General features: G+C 39.0%; 1 protein-coding gene across 5 annotated transcripts in view; it reads left to right on the forward strand.

The window, feature by feature from the left end:
* ABCC4 (ATP binding cassette subfamily C member 4 (PEL blood group)) overlaps positions 1 to 19,676 on the forward strand; it is a 154,996-nt gene that overhangs the window by 30,910 nt on the left and 104,410 nt on the right. For all 5 annotated transcript variants that reach the window (XM_061361080.1, XM_061361079.1, XM_061361082.1 and 2 more), the window contains exons 8-13: positions 1,800 to 2,049; positions 3,418 to 3,522; positions 7,772 to 7,861; positions 8,197 to 8,388; positions 9,978 to 10,072; positions 10,178 to 10,264. In XM_061361080.1, the coding sequence (XP_061217064.1) occupies positions 1,800 to 2,049; positions 3,418 to 3,522; positions 7,772 to 7,861; positions 8,197 to 8,388; positions 9,978 to 10,072; positions 10,178 to 10,264 (819 nt within the window). The remainder of the gene's footprint in view (positions 1 to 1,799; positions 2,050 to 3,417; positions 3,523 to 7,771; positions 7,862 to 8,196; positions 8,389 to 9,977; positions 10,073 to 10,177; positions 10,265 to 19,676) is intronic.

Consider the following 19,676-nt stretch of genomic DNA (forward strand, 5'->3'; position numbering starts at 1 on the left):
TGTTAAACCAGACCGGTCCCAGCACTGATCCCCGAGGGACACCACTCGTTACTGGTCTCAAGCTGGACATTGAGCCATTGACCACAACTCTTTGTGTGCGGCCATCCAGCCAGTTCTTTATCCACCGAGTGGTCCATCCATCAAATTGATGTCTCTGCAATTTAGAGACAAGGATGTTGTGTGGGACAGTGTTGAGTGCTTTGCACAAGTCCAGGTAGATGACATCAACTGCTTTACCCCTGTCCATCAGTTCTGTAGCCCCATCATAGAAGGCCACCAAATTGGTGAGGCAGGATTTCCCCTTAGTGAAGCCATGCTGGCTGTCACCAAGCACCTTGTTGTTTTTCATGTGCCTTGGCATGCCTTCCAGGAGAATCTGCTCGAAGATTTTGCTAGGCACAGAGGTGAGACTGACTGGTCTGTATTTCCCTGGGTCATCCATTTTCCCCTTCTTAAAAATGGGGGTTATATTTCCCTTTTTCCAGTGATCAGGAACTTCACCTGACTGCCATGATTTTTCAAATATGATGGCCAGTGGCTTAACAACTTAATTTGCCAGCTCCTTCGGGACCTATCTGCAGATGAATGTCATCAGGCCCATGGACTCTTGCACGTTCAGGTTCTTAAGATGGTCTCTAACCAGATCCTCTCCTACAGTGGGCCTAAGGTCTTCATCCCCACAGTCCCTGCATCTGCCTTCCAAGATTTGGGTGGTGTGGTCATTTGCCAGTGAAGACTGAGGCAAAGAAGTCATTAAGAACCTCAGCCTTCTCCAAATCCAGGGTAGTCAAGATACATGGGGAAGGAGTAAGTTGTTATGCTGCTCTTGATAAAGGAAGACTTAGGTTAGTAAGAAGTTCAGACTGGCGGCATCCACATTGTAAATAATGTAGTAACCTTTTAAGGGTTGGACTTCGTGAGTCATTTTGAAGTGGAAACTGACGTTTAAGTGAAGTGGAACATACACATCAGCGGCTTTTCAGTTGCTGGAGGGAGACTCGTGTCTGTGCAGTACTTCAGTCACATTTAGGGTAAAGGTTGGCAGAACAATTGGCCTTGCAGATCAGTGTTTCTTGAATTATGAATCTGAATTCCTAGAGAAATTGAAAAAACCCCACAAACCATGAACAGGGTCCAGATCACAAAGGGTTTAAACTGAGATCGAAGAAAATATTGCAAATACTGTGATCCAGCTTGAGGAACAACAGCTGAATAATAGCAGATTATTTTAATGTAGAGTAACGTAGATTAGTATGTGAAAATTATGACCATGTCTGGGTCGTACGTAAACTCTTGATCCTTTGGAAGTTGCCCTATTTTTTCAACTCCTGCATATGTGTTGATCTTAAAAGTTTTGTGACTGAGCTCTACTGGATTTTGGTATTGAAACAATACAGAGTTTGTGGGTGCTTAGCTTTTATATAGAGGTTTTTTCCTCTTTGCTCTTACATGCAACCCAGGAAGATTCAGAGCAAATTAGAATCTGAATTAAATACTGGTTTGACCAAAGCAGAAGAAAAAAAAGTATTTTGGTTTTCTGTCTCCCAAAAATAACTATTTTCTATAGCTACTAAAATATTAAATGTAATAATTTTCCCCACTCGGTTTCTAAGCCATTTAAGTCGTCTTTGTTATTTACCATATAATATACTTAACAGTTCTTTACATGTGAGTTGGGGGGGTCCAACCGGAAGAGAAAGGACATGAAAGTAAAATCTGAGAGTTGTTTTCCTTCATCCAGTTGTTAAGGGCAACTCTAACGAGAAAGTTTGATGTGACTTTTTATTTTGCATTTTTAGGAAGGAGATTGCCATGATTATGAAAAGCTCCTACCTTCGAGGACTGAACTTAGCCTCCTTCTTTGTGGCAAGCAAAATCACAGTGTTCATGACTTTCATGGCATATGTACTACTTGGCAATGTTATCTCTGCAAGTCGTGTATTTGTTGCAGTGTCCCTGTATGGCGCGGTAAGACTGACAGTAACGCTGTTCTTCCCTTCGGCTGTTGAGAGAGTATCTGAGGCAGTGGTTAGCATACGACGAATCAAGGTACGGTTATCAATTTGGATGGTATGTGGATTTCTTCTCTTAGTCTAACATTGTTTTAATGTCACAGACAGCAGCAGCCTTCAGTTTTGCAGTTGGATTTCTAACGAAACAGCTTATTTTGAAAGCTGAATGTGTTGCTGTGTATGTGTGTGCAAAAACATGACGTGTACTCTGAGGCTGTCTGAAATGTAGGAGATAAGAGCACTTGGAAAAAGGTGTTGTAGACATTTTTTAAGTAAGAGGAACATGTGTACAGACAGTTAAAGATATCACGGCTCATTGCAGGGGATTGGACTGGATGACCTTTGAAGATTCCTTCCAACCCAAAGTATTCTCTGATTCTGTGATCTGCTTCCTCTTAGATACTGAACGTAGGACATCGACAGCTATCTCATGTCTGCAAAGTCTTAGCTCAGTTAACTTCTTAACTAAGCTGAGTTAGTTAACTTGTTAAGTCTTGGCTGCGAAGATCAAGATCTTCCTTCTTTTCTCAAAATATTGTCTGCTAGAGCCTGTTTGAGGTCTTTGTGCTTTGTGATTCAAAGCATGATAGATTTTTTCTGGTTTTGTCTTAAAATTGGCTTAACTCTTACCCTTGAATGTCTTTAGAATTTACCCCTTTCCTTTCTAAATGTGTTTGAGCTATTTATAAATGAGGCATCATGAAAAGTGTGCCAGGACTGTGGCTGTGGGACAAAAGTGCATGTTCATGCAACTTGAAGGAAAGGTTCTCTGGCTGGGCTGTAATGCAGAAGTACAGTAGTGAAAGTGTAACGAATCAGTTATGCAGACATAAGCAGTTTAATTTTTTTTATTAATGCCCTGGACTTTAAAAGGAGAAGTTAGGTGATCTGCAGCTACCTTTGTCACTTGGAGAATGCTTAATAAGGGCAGTTAACAGCTTCTTACCATGACCTCATTTTCTTCTGAGTGAAACAACATAAACCTTTACCATGAAAGCAGTGGAATTCTAAGGTATTGCAGTGAAGTTTTCACTTCTTGCATGGAAAGATGGAATCAAGCAATTCTAAGATTTGTCAGTGTTTCAGGGAGAAGACAGGGTGGGTTCTTGTGGTCCATTTGCTTCAGGAGTTCTGTTTTATTGAGTGGATGGTTTTTACAGTCCTGTAGTACTTCAATGCTACTAAATCTACACCTTTGGGGGGTTTTGGAGGGGACAGTTAGCTAGTTAGAGGGACCCTGTTGAAAGAGTTGTGCACTGTTTTGGAAATGCAGTTCTTTGATCAGTTTGTGTTTGGTTCCCCTGCTCCCTTAGTGTTTGTATGCTGCTTAGGTTCCCTTTCTTTCCTTAGTCTCACAATAGGCTTTTCTCTGTTCTTTTTTTCTTCCGTTTCTTTTTTATTGCAGAACTTTCTGATGCTTGATGAGGTCTCGCACTTCAAACCACAACTGCACGATAATAATGAGAATGTCATTATTCATGCTCAGGATTTGACTTGCTATTGGGATAAGGTAAATTTACTTCTACTAAATGTGAAGTATATTGGCACTGCAGTCATTCAAAGTCTGAAACGTGATGTCTGTGTGTATGTATAGTGTGCTAATGTTTTTTTGTTTCATCTTTTGTATATGAGAATCTATTTAGTGTGTTAAGGTAACTCTGTGGAATAGTACTGAAAACACTACCAAGTGCATTTAAAATCAGCTATTCCTGAATATTAATGAATATCTGTGTGTTTCTTTGTGAAAGTATCTCTTAACAGGGCTGTATTGTAACTGAGGTACTTAAATTGGAATTAAGCACAGTAAGGTAGACCTAAGCATGTGGGGTTTTGTTTTTTTTTCTGTAAACTAAATATTGATCAGTCCATTGGTCTTGAATCAGTTCAATATTATACTACTTAGAATGGAAAGCTTTAGATATTAGACTGCATGTGTTTGTTACTCTGTGTATTTTAATTGAGACTGTTCAGCTACAAATTTTTCTCTGCTTAAAATGCACCAAACCCACCAAAATGGCTAGAAAAAGGAACAACACAGAGCTGATAGATCTGTTCTGTATCCTTTTCTGTAAGAAAGGCAAAGGTTGACTGTTGTCTCTCTTTTAAAACTGCGATTTGCTGTGGTAAGCAGCAATTTGTGATGAATTATTTTATGTCTTATGAGCTGCCAATATCCTTGCTCAAGACAGGCTTGAGTCTCCATAACAAATGGTGGAAGCTCTAAAAATGAATTTTGTATGTAAATGTAATGCAAATAAGACATGTCACATATTGCCCTTTATATACTTTCTTCCCATACGTGTGCTGTGTCCCAAGGAAAATAAAGTGTGAAAACATGAGAATCTACCTGATACTACTACTCAGCTACAAAAAAAAAGAATTGCTGTATTATTGAGCTTTACTTTCTAAAGAGTTGTCTCTGCAACATAAATCTTTGAGATATTGAGTGAATTCTTATGAAGTAGTTGATATTAAATTTAATGGTGAATACATTCTAATGCAAAATGGACTGTATGTTTCAGTCTCTTGTTTTCTTCTCAAACCAACGCAGGTAGCACTGTTAACAATTTATAGGAAATGGTTGCATAAGATGCCCATAAAATACCTTCTTTTTTTCCAAGACTTGTTTATATTGCATAAGGCAGGGCAGTGCAACTAGAATTACTGGTTGCCTTTAGATTTTAAAAGCACCAAACCAGCAAACCACCCACCAAACTGTTACTGTAACTTTAATTTTGTATTTAATGCTGTGTGCATGGGAGAACAGTTCTCCCAGAACTATTAAGAGCTGCTCAGAAAGTTTCTCCTACATAACTCTTACAGTGATGCAAAGTAATTATAGAGTTTCTCACCGAAAAGATGATGAGCTCTGAGAGAGTGGAGTTAGGAAAGGAGTAATAAAAATACTCTATCCTTTCTCAAGTAACTGACTTAGCTTGCTACCCTGGCAAGGTTTCTCAAGACTCCTTGGATCTCTGTACAGCTGCATGATAATTTTTTTACTTTAAAGATTGTGTGCTAAAAGAGATACTAAAAATAACTCCCCAAAACACAGCCCATGAAACCAAAATCACTGGAAGCAAAAAAAGGGATTATTAGCTAGACTTTTAGGAAAACAAGCTAACATGGTGTATTGCAGTTTATCAAAAGATAAAGAAAGCCAATTAATTAATGGTCACAGTCATGTTTTAGTAAGACAAGTGTTATCTTGAGTCCCACAGGCTAGTCTGGTACCAGCATGGAACTAGGGATTCTTCACTAGGGCTTTTTTACTGCTGTGCCTTAAATTTACAGAACAGTGTCTGCTCAGCTGAGCAACTTCAGATTTAAAATTAAAGCATTTGAACAGAGGCCAGATTTATCCCTTGTAATTTTAGTCACTTAAATGTGGAGCCTCAGCAGTATAGGACTTCTGTGCAACAAACGATCTCTGTATCCCGTAGGTGGGATGAATTGTTTTTTCTCTCGTCTGTAGGATATGTAAGATCTGCCCAAGCTCACCGAAGGTGTTGCTGTCCCTCAGGGGATCATTCTTGTATCCTGTCCTCACACTCTGTGTATCTGTTCCCTCCCTTGTGCTGGTATTAATGCATGTATTTGTGGTCCCGTGGTGAACCAGTTCAGAGGGATAATGCAATAGAAAATGAATCACTTCTGACATGATATATTTTCTGATAACTGAGTCCCATGACCAGCCTGTCTGCAAGATCAGGCAAGAACAAATGGCAGAAGAAGGGAAGTGAAAGACACAGATAATTGACAGGGCACAGGAGAGCTGGGACATTTGTGGTAATGAGCTGTCAGATAACTTAGTTGGAATATTAGTTTGTGCTCTAATTTAAGTGCCTCAATTTAGTGTCTAAAAATAGGTGTGATGAATTCAGGACAAATTGCCTTTAATTGTAAGGAATGCTATTTTGCAAAAAATACCGTGCCCCTTAGGTGTTTGCTTTCCTTTTGTATAGGTTGTTTGACATCCTGCAATACTACTTTCATATTTGGGCAATAGTTTAGAATCTTGTTGAAAATTTCTATAATGCTTTTGGGCTCTTAGAATCTATATTTAAAAAAACAAACCTGAGCATGAGAGAAGATATATTTGCACTTTGATGAATACAAAAGCACAACCTCAAGAGATCTGAAGAAAGACTTGTGTCTGAAAGCTTAAACTTAGTAAGAGATGTTTTTCTCTTCCTACAAGCTTTGCAGTGGGAAAAAAAAAAAAAACAAACCCCAAGAACACTCAGCTGTCATAAGCTGGTAATGTTTCCCTGACCTTAGCACTAGCTGAGCACCTCAACTCTGTACTCTGGAGGGAGAAATCAGATTCATGGTAAAATGCTGATTGGGAGCGGGGTGGAGGAAAGGAAAAAAGCCTCGTTGATGCCACCTTGTGGACAGCAGAAGTAGTTCTGCAGAGTTGCACAACGTGCGCACATTTGGGTTCCCAGCGTGACTCTCATCTGTGAACCCTGTGATGCTTCTGCGAGGTGGGAGCTGTGGTGGGGGACATGCTCGGGACACGGTGCTGCCTGACTGAGTATCTGTCCTGGCACAGGTAGACGCGTGTTCTAGCCCAGCTCTCCCAGCCATCCTGTGTATGGGTGGGTACTCTCCCTGTGTCTCTCCCAAATAATTTGGAATTAGTTACAAGCTTCCCCTTTTTGCAGTTCTAGAACTCAGTCGTGCAGCATCATTCATGTGGGGTTAGGTGGTGGCCTCTTCAGCCTTGACCTGTAAAAGGTGGATGGAGATTTTAAGCAGTCTGCAAGTTGTTAAGTACACTGAATATTCTTCACCGTGCTCTCCTTTCTTGGAGCTTAAGACCAGGGTTTGTTTGGAATATTTGTACCAATAGAAATGCTACTTCATTTTATTATTTTTTTTAATGCATACATTTTCCTGTTTGCATTTTAGTGTCAGTCATGCTTAGTGTGGTCTAAGATGCATGTAAAGGCGTATCCTGTTAGAAGGGTGTTTTGCTTTAATGAGAGGGAGCTGCACCAGCCCCTTAGCTATTAAAGTCATGAGCATCCTTTTTTCCCACAAGAAAAAGGCATTTTTACAACCTTGATAGGAGAGGTGCAAAATATGTTGGGAAATAAGCTCTTATCAGTAGTGTAACATAAAGGATAAGCATGCTAAAAAAGGAATGTTAAACAGGCAATCCTAAGGTAGTATGTATTCACACAAATAACCCATTATGTTGTCTGTGAAAAGTCCCTGAGAATCCATGATATACAAGATGAAGTTATGTAAATCAAACAGCATTTTACTGTTTTCACTTCAGATAGAGCCTTGACTAGAGCAGATGGAGACCTGACTTTCCTAGGGCTCCACGAGCATTTCAGCCCTCCTCTTTTCCAGCATTTGTGTGGCTACTCAGTGTTGCCAGATGTGCCATTCTGGAGCTGTGAATGCTGGTGCGGTGGCCAGCACAGAGCTCTTGTTTCTGAGGCTGCTGCCTCAGCCTTGTGCTGAGCTGCAGCAGGGATGTGTGGGCTTTGAGAAAGCATTGGTTCTGCTGCCTTGGTATGCATTATTCCTTGAACCCTGTTTTGTCTGCATTACTTGTTTGAGGTGAAGGATTAGGGTCTTTTGAAAGTGTGAATTACTGAAGAAGCAGAATGTATGCCTGAAAATATGGTGGGCATATGGGTTGCTAATTTGTAGTGATTCGTGTACATTGTTTTATAAAGATTGTTTTGATGGTGCATATTTCATTACTGAAGAAGCCTAACTTTTTCTCAAATCCATAGAATTTAGAAAACCCAGCACTTCAACAAATTTCTTTTACTGTCAGACGAGGGGAATTACTGGCTGTGATTGGTCCTGTAGGAGCTGGAAAAGTAAGTCTTAATGTTTAATCCATTCTGTAGTGGTTTTATGAGTGTTAAACATGACTAGAAACTTGAAAATGTATGGTTCTTTTCTTTGTATAATAACACACTTCAAGATACTGGCATTCAAGACAGGCAGATGTCCTTCTGGGAGTGGGAAGGTGATGGTTCAGAGTTAAACAGTGCTTTGTGTGTTGCTTCTAGGCTGTGTGTAAAGGGTACAGGTGCTTTTCTGCTAGCAATAGTTTGAGTGACAGGGTGGAATAGGCCATCATAGCAATAAACACTGCTCAATCTCTGTGATGCCTTTATTGCAAGCTTTTTACTGTTTTACTCTTTTCCAGTCTTCACTCTTAAGTGCTGTGCTTGGTGAGCTGCCTAAAGACAAAGGTTTGATAAACGTTACTGGAAGAATTGCTTATGTTTCTCAGCAGCCTTGGGTGTTTTCTGGTACAGTAAGAAGTAATATACTGTTTGACAAGGAATATGAGAAAGAAAAATACGAAAAAGTTTTAAAAGTCTGTGCTCTTAAAAAGGTACGAGTTTCTCTTGGTATGTTTTATTTTCAGAAGCTTTATTTTTATCTTGATGTCCTTTCAGACTTGTGGTACATACTGCAATATATAATATATACAATTGATTGTGATGAGTAGCATGTGAAGTAAGTCCTGTCGCTTAACAGATTCATTTAGGACAACTGTGAAAGCAAGTTTTTGTAATTCTTGAAATTTCCACTAGAGGGAGTTGTAGCTTGCGTGAAGCACGGATGCATTTGTTAAAAGCTATTCCCAATTATTTAATTTCATAATCATGTTTAGTGCTTTTTGCTGGTATTAAGGTAGGTCTGTGTGTAAATGCAATGAAAGGTGGAAGACAATTGATCAGGCTAGCACTATTTGTGACTACCTTTCTGTAAATAACCTTTATGTTGTTTGGGTTTTTTTAGGTAAATGTAATGTATATCATGTATTATGCATTGCTATCAGCTATCAAAAGAACCTTAGTGCTATATATTGGAGAACTTGCTGAACCCTAGTAGTTCTGTGGAAAAATATTTTTGAAAGGTCTGTGTGCAAAGGAGTTTGTACATGAGATATAGAAGAGGATTAAGCCAGATTTGTCAAGAAACAGACATTTTGCTTGGCAGCTAAAATGGTTTTATGCAGCATGTTACGATATTCCTGTCAGCAGCTACACAGGTGAAAAGCAGATGGTTACTCTGATGAAAATTCTTTTGCAAGGTTTTCACACATGGTAGATAGAGTTTTAATATCTCCTGCTGATAGTTACTCATATGTTGTTGTCTAAACTTAAGGTTTCAGTGAGTTTAAAAGACAGCAAACTGCATTTAAAAAAACGCATTTCATACTTGATGGTAGATTTGCTTTCATAGTTTTCTTTCAAATTTATGTATCTTAGAAAAAGTTGTGAAAAAACCGTCAGAATATGTTTTATAGCTTAATATAAAAAAACTTCAGTATTTCCTGAATAAGAAATACAATAATATGATATGCCTGTGGCAGGGGGGTTGGAACTAGATGATCTTAAGGTCCTTTCCAACCCAAACCATTCTGATTCTGTGATATGGAACAATGTATAATTTTGTTCTGTTACTCATAGTTCTAAGCCCTGTAAATTAACCAATCAGTGTGATGAACGTTGTGGTTATTTCTCTTGTAACATTGCAGTAAGAATAAATGATGCATTGCAGTTCTTAGGGACATTGGCAAAATAATATACTGATACTAATTAGTTCAGTTTTATTTATTGTGACAGCTAATTCTGTTCTAGTAAAAAATAACTAATTTTCTGTTGTACATCATCATTATCCCTTTTAATACTGAGAATTAAGTAGTGCACTTCCCTCTGGTAAAGCTATAGAAAAAGTGAATTTTTAAGATCTCACCTGTTTTTCCTGCTTTCTTAATTATCTTTTGCTTAAGATCCAAAGTCATAAAGTAACTGCAGATATTTGATTTAGTATGAATCCTTGTATTTTAATGTGAGATGATAAGTTAATGCGTTTCAAATAGGAAAATGCTATGTTGAAGCAGCTTTTTCAGTCTTTGAAGTTAAAATCATTAAGAAAATAATTATCTTGATATCTCTTCTTTGGCATCCACAGGACTTGGAATTATTAGCAAATGGGGACCTAACAGTAATAGGAGATCGTGGAGCTACACTGAGCGGGGGACAGAAGGCCCGTGTAAATCTTGCCAGGTTATTGCTTTCTGCTGTTTCTAAAATTAACAAATTGTCAGACTTAGTCACTAAAGTAAACAAATGCGAGACTTCATGATACTGACTTTTCCTTAAACCTTTCAGAGCTGTGTATCAGGATGCAGACATCTATCTTTTGGATGATCCACTGAGTGCAGTCGATGCTGAAGTTGGAAGACATTTGTTTGAAAAGTATGTTACTGCTTCATTTTAATTTAAAATACAACTGTTACCTTCTAATTCCTTATAGAAAACTTTGAGAGAGTATTCCTGGGGAGATGGATCTCTTCACAAAACTTAATGCATTCACTTTCTGCATTTATTTTTCCTCTATTTTATGTATTTGGAAGATCTATAGGGTTTTTTTCCTCTCTGTCTTTCATTTTTTCTTTATTTTAAAAGTCCCGTAAAAGTCTCTTTTGCAGATACAATTAGAATTATTTTTAAGGGAATGCATGACATATTCTTGAGGAAAATGTCAGATTTCATACGTGAGAATAGGGGTGTATGACTATTAGTAGCGGATGAATGCTAATATCGGGTGGGATTTTAAATCACTTGCTAGTTTGCAGCTTTATTTGCATAGTAATAAGCACTTAATTCACGTAGCTAAAGAAAAAGATAGAATGATCTTAGTTCTTTGAGCGATTTTTCATTTTGGTTCTTGAGTGCTTGATACTTCTTTTGGGTAGGTGAAACAGGGAACTGTGGCCCGCAGAGTGACTGTGGATAGCAGAAATAGAGGAAAAGAGAATGTATAAACTTGCTATACATGAAAGACAGATACTGGACCTTCCTCCATTCCTGAAGAAATAGGGTAGTATTCATTAAAAGTCAGGTTCCCTTCTCAATGAATTTCTTCTTCTCTCTCTCTTCTTTCAAACTGCCTAATCTGTGGCACATAGTGGGTATGAGAATAATCCAGTTATTCACGGTCAGTGTTTTGTCCTTGTTCTTCATAGCCTGCAGCTCTTGGTATCAAAAGGTATAATATGGAATTTATTAGGAGTAGAAGGAAAAACTTTCAGTGGGGTTTGGTTGAAACCTTAAATGAGAGCATTTTCTTAAATGTACTTACACCCTTTGAAATCCACGGTCCAAATACATGAATTAATTTGGTTTTACTGTTGTTCCCTCCTCTCCACCCCTAGAGAATCATAAAAACTTGTATTGCAGAAATGGTTGTAGAATTTGCACTGACTAGCATTGCATTTGTGTTTTACCCCATTTAGTATCTAAATTTGAAAATAGTACATCCTACTGATGTTTGCAATTTCAACTTTAGAGATCCCTCCAAAACCCCATCCACGTTTTATTTTATTGATTTCTTCAAATAGCTACTGTTTGTTTCCATCAGCCAGTATGGAGTAAGAATGTTATGATTCATAGGCTTCATGTTCATTAATTCTGTGCAGGATCGTTTTCACCTCCCATGACTGATAGATGGAGTTCATTACTTCTGTAGTTCACATACTCTATCAAATTCCTTTAATGCCTGTTGAAGCTATCTTAGGCTTTAGCTGCTGCTTTCCTGTTTCTGCACAACATTGCTCTACAACTCCAACATTTGACTGTATCAGTGCCTGAGTTCTGAAAGTTCACCCACCGGAGATGTTAACCTGTCTCTCCCGTAAGTCTTAAGGTCTTTTCACCTTAAAGAGGAAAACAGGAAAGTACAGTAGTGCCTTGTGAAGGAGGTAGGTTTGCCTTCTCAGTTTATTCTATGTTTTATGTGGGCTGTAACATTGGAAGGATCTACATCCTACTGTGAAACTGAAAGTCTGCATTTTTGTGTGTGCAGAACCATAGAAGAGCAGAGATACCATTGCTCTGCGAACACAGTGTATGTTTTGCTGATAAATGTGTGGAGATGAAGAGGAATAAGGAGATTATCTTGAAGAATTTGAAACTCTGAAAAGTAGCTGGGTTTCTTTCACTTTTGTTTACTTTTCCTCCCCAACTTAGATCAGTTTGAGCAAAACAGATAAAAGCATTTTATGGAGAAAGCAAATGGGGTAGGGTGGCAAGGGAAACTGAGCAATGCCTCCCTCTTGAAGATCTTAAGGGAGGGCTTTTTTACTAACATGTTGTCTTCTGAGGCCTTTGTGGCAGCTACAAAAGGTGCTGGGATTAATAGAGAGAGTGTTACGTTCACTTTGAAAAGCATGGCAGGGCATGTTCTTTAATGCTTCCTGAGTAGTCCTAGGCATGTCGAGAAGAGAGAGAACTTGGGCAAGAATGATTTCTTAGAACATGCTGCTGAGGAATGTCCGAGACACCACTTCATGCAAGCCTCCCCCAGGAGTCCAAACCACGAGGCATAAAACAATGGAAAACATGGAAGAAATGGGGCTTTGTTTAATGAAAATCTGAAATGGATATTGTTCAGTTCACTCTCTTTTTATTTTTTTGCTTTTCCTTGTTATTTTATATTAATTTTTAATTTTTTTTAGAAGTGTCTCGTCTCTGTGTTTACATCAAAGATAGGTATATTCCTAGTAATTTCCTGAGGCTGTGGTCTGTGGATGGCTGATTCATTACATGTGTTGCTTCTCCCATTCTGTTCAGCTACTGCAGTAAACATTTTACAATATATGAATACTTTTCAAGTGAGAGAGAAGGCGAGAGCACAGCTTCAGTAGGAAGGAAGTCCATGATACTTTTAAGGGGCTGTGTCTTGAGAAAGTTTCTTCATAACATAGACAAGTTGTACTGTGGATGATGAAGCACATAAAGCCAGCTTTCCAATGACTTCCTCTCTCATGGTCAGATTCTGTGGGTCTTCTAAGGTATGAACTGGAGATTCCCTATTTCTGTGTTATTTTTAGCCTCTTTTCTTGTGAGTTCTTTTGATAGTTAACAGTAGGCATGCTACAGTCTTTGCTCAGTGGGGAGGCACCACTACAGTTCTATGTTTTTGTATATATTTGTGTGTATATGAAAATATGCATATACATACATATACATATATACATATATATAAAAATAAAAATAGCTTTTCATTAACTTTTTAGGATGATACTTTGGGACCTCTAATTTTGAAATGCAGGACAGTCATACAGATACAGAAGTACTTTTCTTTGTATGATGAAGCTTGGCATAGCCTGTGATGTTCTAAGAAAATCATTTAGTTGTGCCTGGTTAGCAAGCAAAGAAGTAGAAACAGCATAGTAGAAGTAGGTGTGGATTTTCCTGTGTCTGGCAGACCAAGAAATTTCCTGCTCTCCCTGTGCATCTTTGTAAACATATGTCTATTAATTACATGGTTTCACATAATGTTTGGATAGAAATTAAATTGTGTCCCATTATCAGTGATACTGACTCAAACATGGTGTTTTTAAGAGTGAGATTTGTATTCTGTCCGTCTGTGGAGTCCGATGCTCTTCTCTAGTTACTGTTCTTGTATCTTCTCTGATGACAGGAGCTGTGTGGCAGTCTCAGCCTGATTTCTTTCTGTTCCTCCTCTGTGCTTGTGAGAGTTGCAGGACAGTTCAGTAATCTTTTAGAATCAGACCTTAATTTGTGATGGTACTTGGGAGTGGTCTGCACAGGTGTGTCATTCCTGCTGTGAAACAGAATTCTGCAAATTTATACTTCTTTTTAAGCAGGAGGCTGTTTTGAAGGTATGGTCATTTGTCTTTTCTTTCTCACTTTTGCCTCTGGAACCAGATAAAAGCTGCAGAAGAAATCACTGCATTTATCACAGCACAGTAGTGAACTTTAGCATCTGTCAGATGGAGCACCTCAGTAATAAGGCCGTGGCTTCCTGTAGGAACTCAAAGGACATGTACCTGGGAAATGGGTCATGAGATAACCCTTGAGGCTGACTGGAGAGTCACCTGGCAAGTTGACCAGGTGTCCTGGAATATAAACTCTCTCTATTACCATCTGAGGTAACCGAGCATTCTTCTGCAAGAAGGGGACGGGAGCAGACATGGTTTTGTAGCAATGGTGTCCCTCATAATTGCGGAAAAATGTGAGGAAGAATTGACATGTGCTGACAGCACAGGAGAGTGGCAAATGCTATCATGAGAAGTTAATGACTTAAGAGATACTGAGTTCCTCAGTGGACTCTTACCTAAGTCCCAGAAATGCTTGAGGGGAGGAGCAAAATGAAGTAGGGAAAATGAGTAAAAGAATTATTTAATTTTGTTTTTCATTAGATAACACAGATCTGAAGGTTTACTTTGTCTGTTTAAAGTAATTTGTTCTTTGGAACTCTTACGAGTTCATGAATGCTTCCAGTCCTGTATCTCAAAAGAGGGTATGCTTATAGATCATAGAATCGTACAATGGTTTGGGGTGGAAGGGACTGTGAAGATCATCTGGTTCCAACTCCCCTGCCATGGGCAGGGACACTTTCCACTAGACAAGGTTGCTCAAAGCCCCATCCATCCTGTCCTTGAATACCTCCAGGGATGGGACATCTAATGTAAAACTGCATCTCTAATCATGTTGCTCTTTTTTAATATTGGAACTTTGAGGAAAAAGTACTGTTACAGTGGTGTAGGTGATTAAAAGAAAGCAGAGCTCATCAGTCCTGTAAAACTAGCAGATAAAAACTAGCATGTCTCGTTTCTGTAGAGGGATTACAGACACAAAGTGTGTCAAAGGAACCAAGCAGAAGTAACTCTGGCATTTACTTGGCTGGTGCTGTGTTTAAAGGTATAGATGTATTACATGAATCTATGACATACTTTGTACTCTGATGACAAATGTACAGAGGAGTTGGTGTGTAAAATTAAGGATTTCACTCTGTCCCCCCTTCAGGTAGGATCTCTGTAAATCAAGGGTATCTGTAAGGCGTTCCACTTTGTGTTTTTCTCCTGGTCCATGCCCATATGCCTCTCGATACCACTGCAGAGGTTACAGCCAAACTTGCATGCCCTCTACATCTTTTTTTTTGTATTACAGGTGTTACTCCTGAATACTTATTAGTCATACCTTTACATTTATATGATACAATTGAAATTCCAGGAACTTTGTTGTATATATTGTAGGGAATTAGTATGTTGTAGTAATGTTGCTTAGGGTTGTAGTAATTACTGTAGTAATGTTGGGGAGGTTGGGCTTTTTGCTGTTGTTTTTTTGCTTGTTTTTTGAATTTTTTTGCATTTTTTTTTTCAGAAAGTGAAAAGCATAATTGTGATCACTGCTCATTGTGTGTTTTTCAAAACCTGAAGTTTTAGGTTTTATCTCACCAAAATGTTTTGAGGTTGTGTGAGGTTTTTTGGTGGAGTTTTTTTTGTTTTTTTTTTTTTAATTTGTGTCTTTTTTGTTTGTTTGTTTGTTTTATTTTAAATACCACAAAATCAGGGAAAAAAAGAAAAAAACTAAACCCACTTGTAGAACCCCAGTGTAGTTGTGTGCTTTAATGGTGTGCGTGCAGTTGCAAAACAGGATTATGAATACTAAACCAGAAATGGGCTCAAGAGGGAGGTATGCAAATTCCTGTAGGAAAAGTTCACAAAGAGCAACTTAAACACCAAGATCTCTGGCTCAGAAAGTCCCTAATAGATGGACTCTGGAAGCTGGAAATGTCTACCAAAGGAAGCATCACTGTGTGTTTATGTATATACTTTCTCTAGGTATCCACTGCTGACTGGTGCCTGGGACAGCGTAATGTTAATGGGACTGTACGTTAGCCCAGAGGGGGCAGGGGCTTCTCATGAGATGTGGAGTTAAATGGCTAGCGAGCACAGAAATAGAAAAAGCATAGTAGAAGTAGGTTTTTTTTTGTCTCTAGCAAACATATCACACTTTTTTTTTTTGTGAACTTCAAAATGTACAAAACCAACTGAGAAATTCTTTTCCCTAAGCCACTTAAATGTAAAGGGAGAGGAGAGGAAAGGAAATGTAGTAAGTATATTAATATAGCAAAGGCTTTGTGCCTGTGAGCACTTCTGTATGCTTTAATTTCATTTCAGTGGTTACTTTTATTGAAATAAAGTTAGCTAAAGTTAAACTGGGATGTGAACTTTCAAAAAGGAGAGGAAAAAAGAATGACAAGGAAGAAATTAGAATCATTAAAGAGGAGACGCTTTGCAGAGGTGAAAGAAAGCTGGTTCTTGGAGATAAAAACTTAAAAAAGATTAAAGAACAACTTGTCTCAAATAAAAGAAAACCTGATAGGGAAGGAAGAACAAATGAGGATTTGTATGCAGGAAAGTGCCAAGATGCTGCCTTTGCAACACTGTGTTGTTGGTGGCCGCCGTCCGAGAAAGTGTCTTCTGCTGCATGCTCTGCAGTAGCAAAGCTCAAGCTAATTGATATTTTTTTCTAATTATAGAGAAGTTTGTTGTCAAAGAGCAAGCTGTTGTTTTTTTAGTGGGCAATAGTGCAACATGCAGAAAACCCCATCAAACATCTGGCCGGAACACTTGTTAAGTTTAAATTGTTTCTAGCTTGGGGAAGAGGATGCAACTTTCATAGTCCCTTCATTCCCCCTTTTCTTGTACTGAAGAGGCTGAAGAACCTTTGGTTCTTCTCTGTCTGGATCTCATCTGGCTGTGTGCACACTCATGTATGTGTTCGTGTATTTAATAAGTGTGGCAATGGTGACTACAATTTGTGTAATAGTTTGTCTTGTTGTTATGCATTAAATGTGGTGGCAGTCTAACAGTATGCCTCTTGAGAGTTAACAGAGAAGCACAAAGAAGGTGAACTTTGTGGGGCTTTAGACATCAAGTAAAAAGGCAGTGGCAGTCTGGGCATACTCCAGCAGATGTTGGAACCCTCGGACCTGATACGTAGCCTGCCAAAGCAGGCCTTCCCTGGATTCTCTGTATCCCTGAGGAAGGGCAACGCTGTCAGATGGTGTTTCACCTGCAACAGGGTGCTTCACCTAGAATCGATAGTTGCTTTTCTTCAGCTACACAGAGCAGTATTTCTAAAAGGAGATGTATTATGAACCTAAGCCTTAGTGAACCTGTTAAAAATATAAGTACTTATGGACTGGTTTGTTTTGTGTTTGTTTTTTTTTTCTCAGTTCTAAGACAATACCAGGTTCTAGTAGAATTCACTGAGTTCTCTGGGTTTTATGCCAGCCCTTTTATCACATTCAGTTTTGCTGAGCCTTTCTTTGAAGTCTGGCTTCAACCTATGGCAGCCAAGGCACTGTACAAACTAAATGCTTACTGTAAACTGCAGAGTGGATGCTGTCAAGTGGGAGGGAGGATATTTTAAAAAAGGAAATAATTTAAAAGGTTTTGAACATAAAACCCAAGTAATTCAATGTTTTGAAACAGACGTTAAGTATCTACGTAGTATTTTACTAGTTTTGCAACTTCAGTGTTTCATGATGATACAGTATTTTAAATGGCAAAATTTTCTACTGAGCTGTCTGAGCAGTGAGTTGTTTAACTTGGTAATAGATCTAAGTATACCCTCTTTGTTGCGATTTTTCCTCCCTTTGCTCATGCCATTGAATTGTGACAATTTTTCTACTCCCCTGTTATCAACACACTATTCAGCTAGCTTCTTTCTACCCAGATAGACATGAAATCGAGAGGTGTTGTTTTTTTAAAAGTCGCACTTGAGTGAACTGATGTATCGGTGGAAGTATAAATTTCCACAGAGGTAATTTTTGCCTTCTCTCCTGAGATCAGGATCATGCAGGATGCTGTGCTGACAGCTCGCACAGTTCTGAGTGGTTTGCTCTGATGCTGTGATAATCCACTCTTTTTCTTTTCTATCCCCACCCCCCCCCAGTGCACACTTAAAGTGCAGTGGACTCACTGTGATTCAGGATCGAGGTTTAAAGGTTTTCAGCCATCAGATTTTCTAGTGGCTAGCTTGTATGTCTAACAGCTTATAGGACATCTGGCGCACAGAAAATTCAGTGATGAAAGTGGTATATAGGCTTTGGGGCTATGTAACAGAAAGATAGATCTCTTCACGGTAAATACCTGATACATTCTGTTTTGGCAGCTTTCCTGCTAGGCCTTTCCTGTAGCCTCTCTGATCTTTGTCCAGTTCTCTGGGTAGGTTTTGTTGAAGATTGTTTTGTTTTGTGTCTTTAGCTTGTGCTATAGCTGCCGTGTGGCTTGTTTCAGTGACTGCTAAGGTGGACAGTAAGCACACCAGAATAATATTCCCTCAGAGGGCTTGGTGTATGAATAGTTGCAACTGCTGAAATAGTTATGCAGCTGCATATACCTTGATTAATTGTTATCTTGGTTGGCCACCTTAGAATGACATCGTGGTCTTTATAATTTCTTCTTGAATGCTGCATAGCCAGCATGTAACTTTCTCACAAAGAGTGTTGCCTTTAACTTCATTTTACCATGCTTATTTGGAACACTAATATACTTTCTATATGTAATTATACTGCCTAGTACTAGTACTAACCACTTTATACTTTATTTCCTGCAGTCTTTGTAGGAGTGATAAAATAGATGTTAAAAGCTGTGTGTGGAGTTAATTGGATGTATATGAATAAATGAAACCCAGTAAGCAATATGATATCATTGCTGTCAATATAATGTTCTTTTTCTGCCTTGCTCCCCTTACTACTTATATTTGCATTTCTGCACTGAATTTCTGGTATTGGATTGCTGTGGTTTTCCTTTTGGTATTTTTTGACAAAACCAAAAGGGAGATGATTTGGGAGTGGGTGTTTGCTTTTCCATTGTGGTGAGTGCCACCCTCCTGCGTCATGTTAGCAAATGGGAGTTAGCATGTTAGCAAAAATAAGCCGACAGGACAGATCTGTGGAGAAAAACATGTGGTGCAAAGGAGCCTGTGCAGTTCAGAAGATTCTGCTTTCAGCGGGCTTCAGCCTGGCCCTTCAGGCCTCATGCCTCGTTGGCTGAATACTGATCAGGGATGCTACTGAAGTGTGTGTTCCCACTTGGTTTTGTCTAGAAGTCCAGCTCATGAGCCCCAATACTACTGAACAGTATGAGCAATGGCAGATTGAGTTGAGACAACTGGGAGATGATCTTCAAAAAGGCACTCCTGATGCAAATGGCAAATGCTAATGTGTAAACTTTCACTGGACAGTTCAGTTATACACAATATCACTTTTCCTTGTTTTCTTAAGAGAGCGAGTAGTTGAGAAAGGGAGACAAACCTCTTGAAGGGTTCTGTGTGGTGAAGGCAGTGCTGGTAGTCGTAGATGTCAGTTGTGTCTGTGCTGTCCCCGTTGTACATGAAGAGTGTGCTTGCAGACCTTTGCACTTGTAAACTGTTGCTCCACTGCTATGGTTTTGGATTGGTTTTGGTTGTTTTTTTTTCTCTGGGAGCTTTTCAAAGCTCTGCTGAAAAGATACCAGGTATATTTTCTGCTAAAACTGTACTGGATTGAGCTGCGCTTGCCAAGTGTTTCTGGTGTGCCTGGTCCCTTCATTGCTCTCTCCAAATCCTAGACTTCTGGGAAAGCCTCTAGGCTAAGCAGGTGAGGTACTTGAGAAGGTAGGTAAGCCCTCATTCCATGGGAAAAGGTCAGAGATGGCTGAAGGGTTTTGCTCCTCTTCCTCAATACATACCTGGGTAGAGTACAAATCAGTAGTACTGTATGTTCTTCCAGAACTCTCAGTGGCTCACTGTTAACAGTTGCTCTGAAAGCTCATCGCAAATAAGTTACTTTTATTTCCTGTATTTT

Source organism: Neopsephotus bourkii, unplaced genomic scaffold, assembly GCF_033783945.1.
Source record: "Neopsephotus bourkii isolate Nb327-2 ecotype Australia unplaced genomic scaffold, CSIRO-AGI_Nbou_v1 NB_1052, whole genome shotgun sequence".
NCBI classification, from domain to species: domain Eukaryota; kingdom Metazoa; phylum Chordata; class Aves; order Psittaciformes; family Psittacidae; genus Neopsephotus; species Neopsephotus bourkii.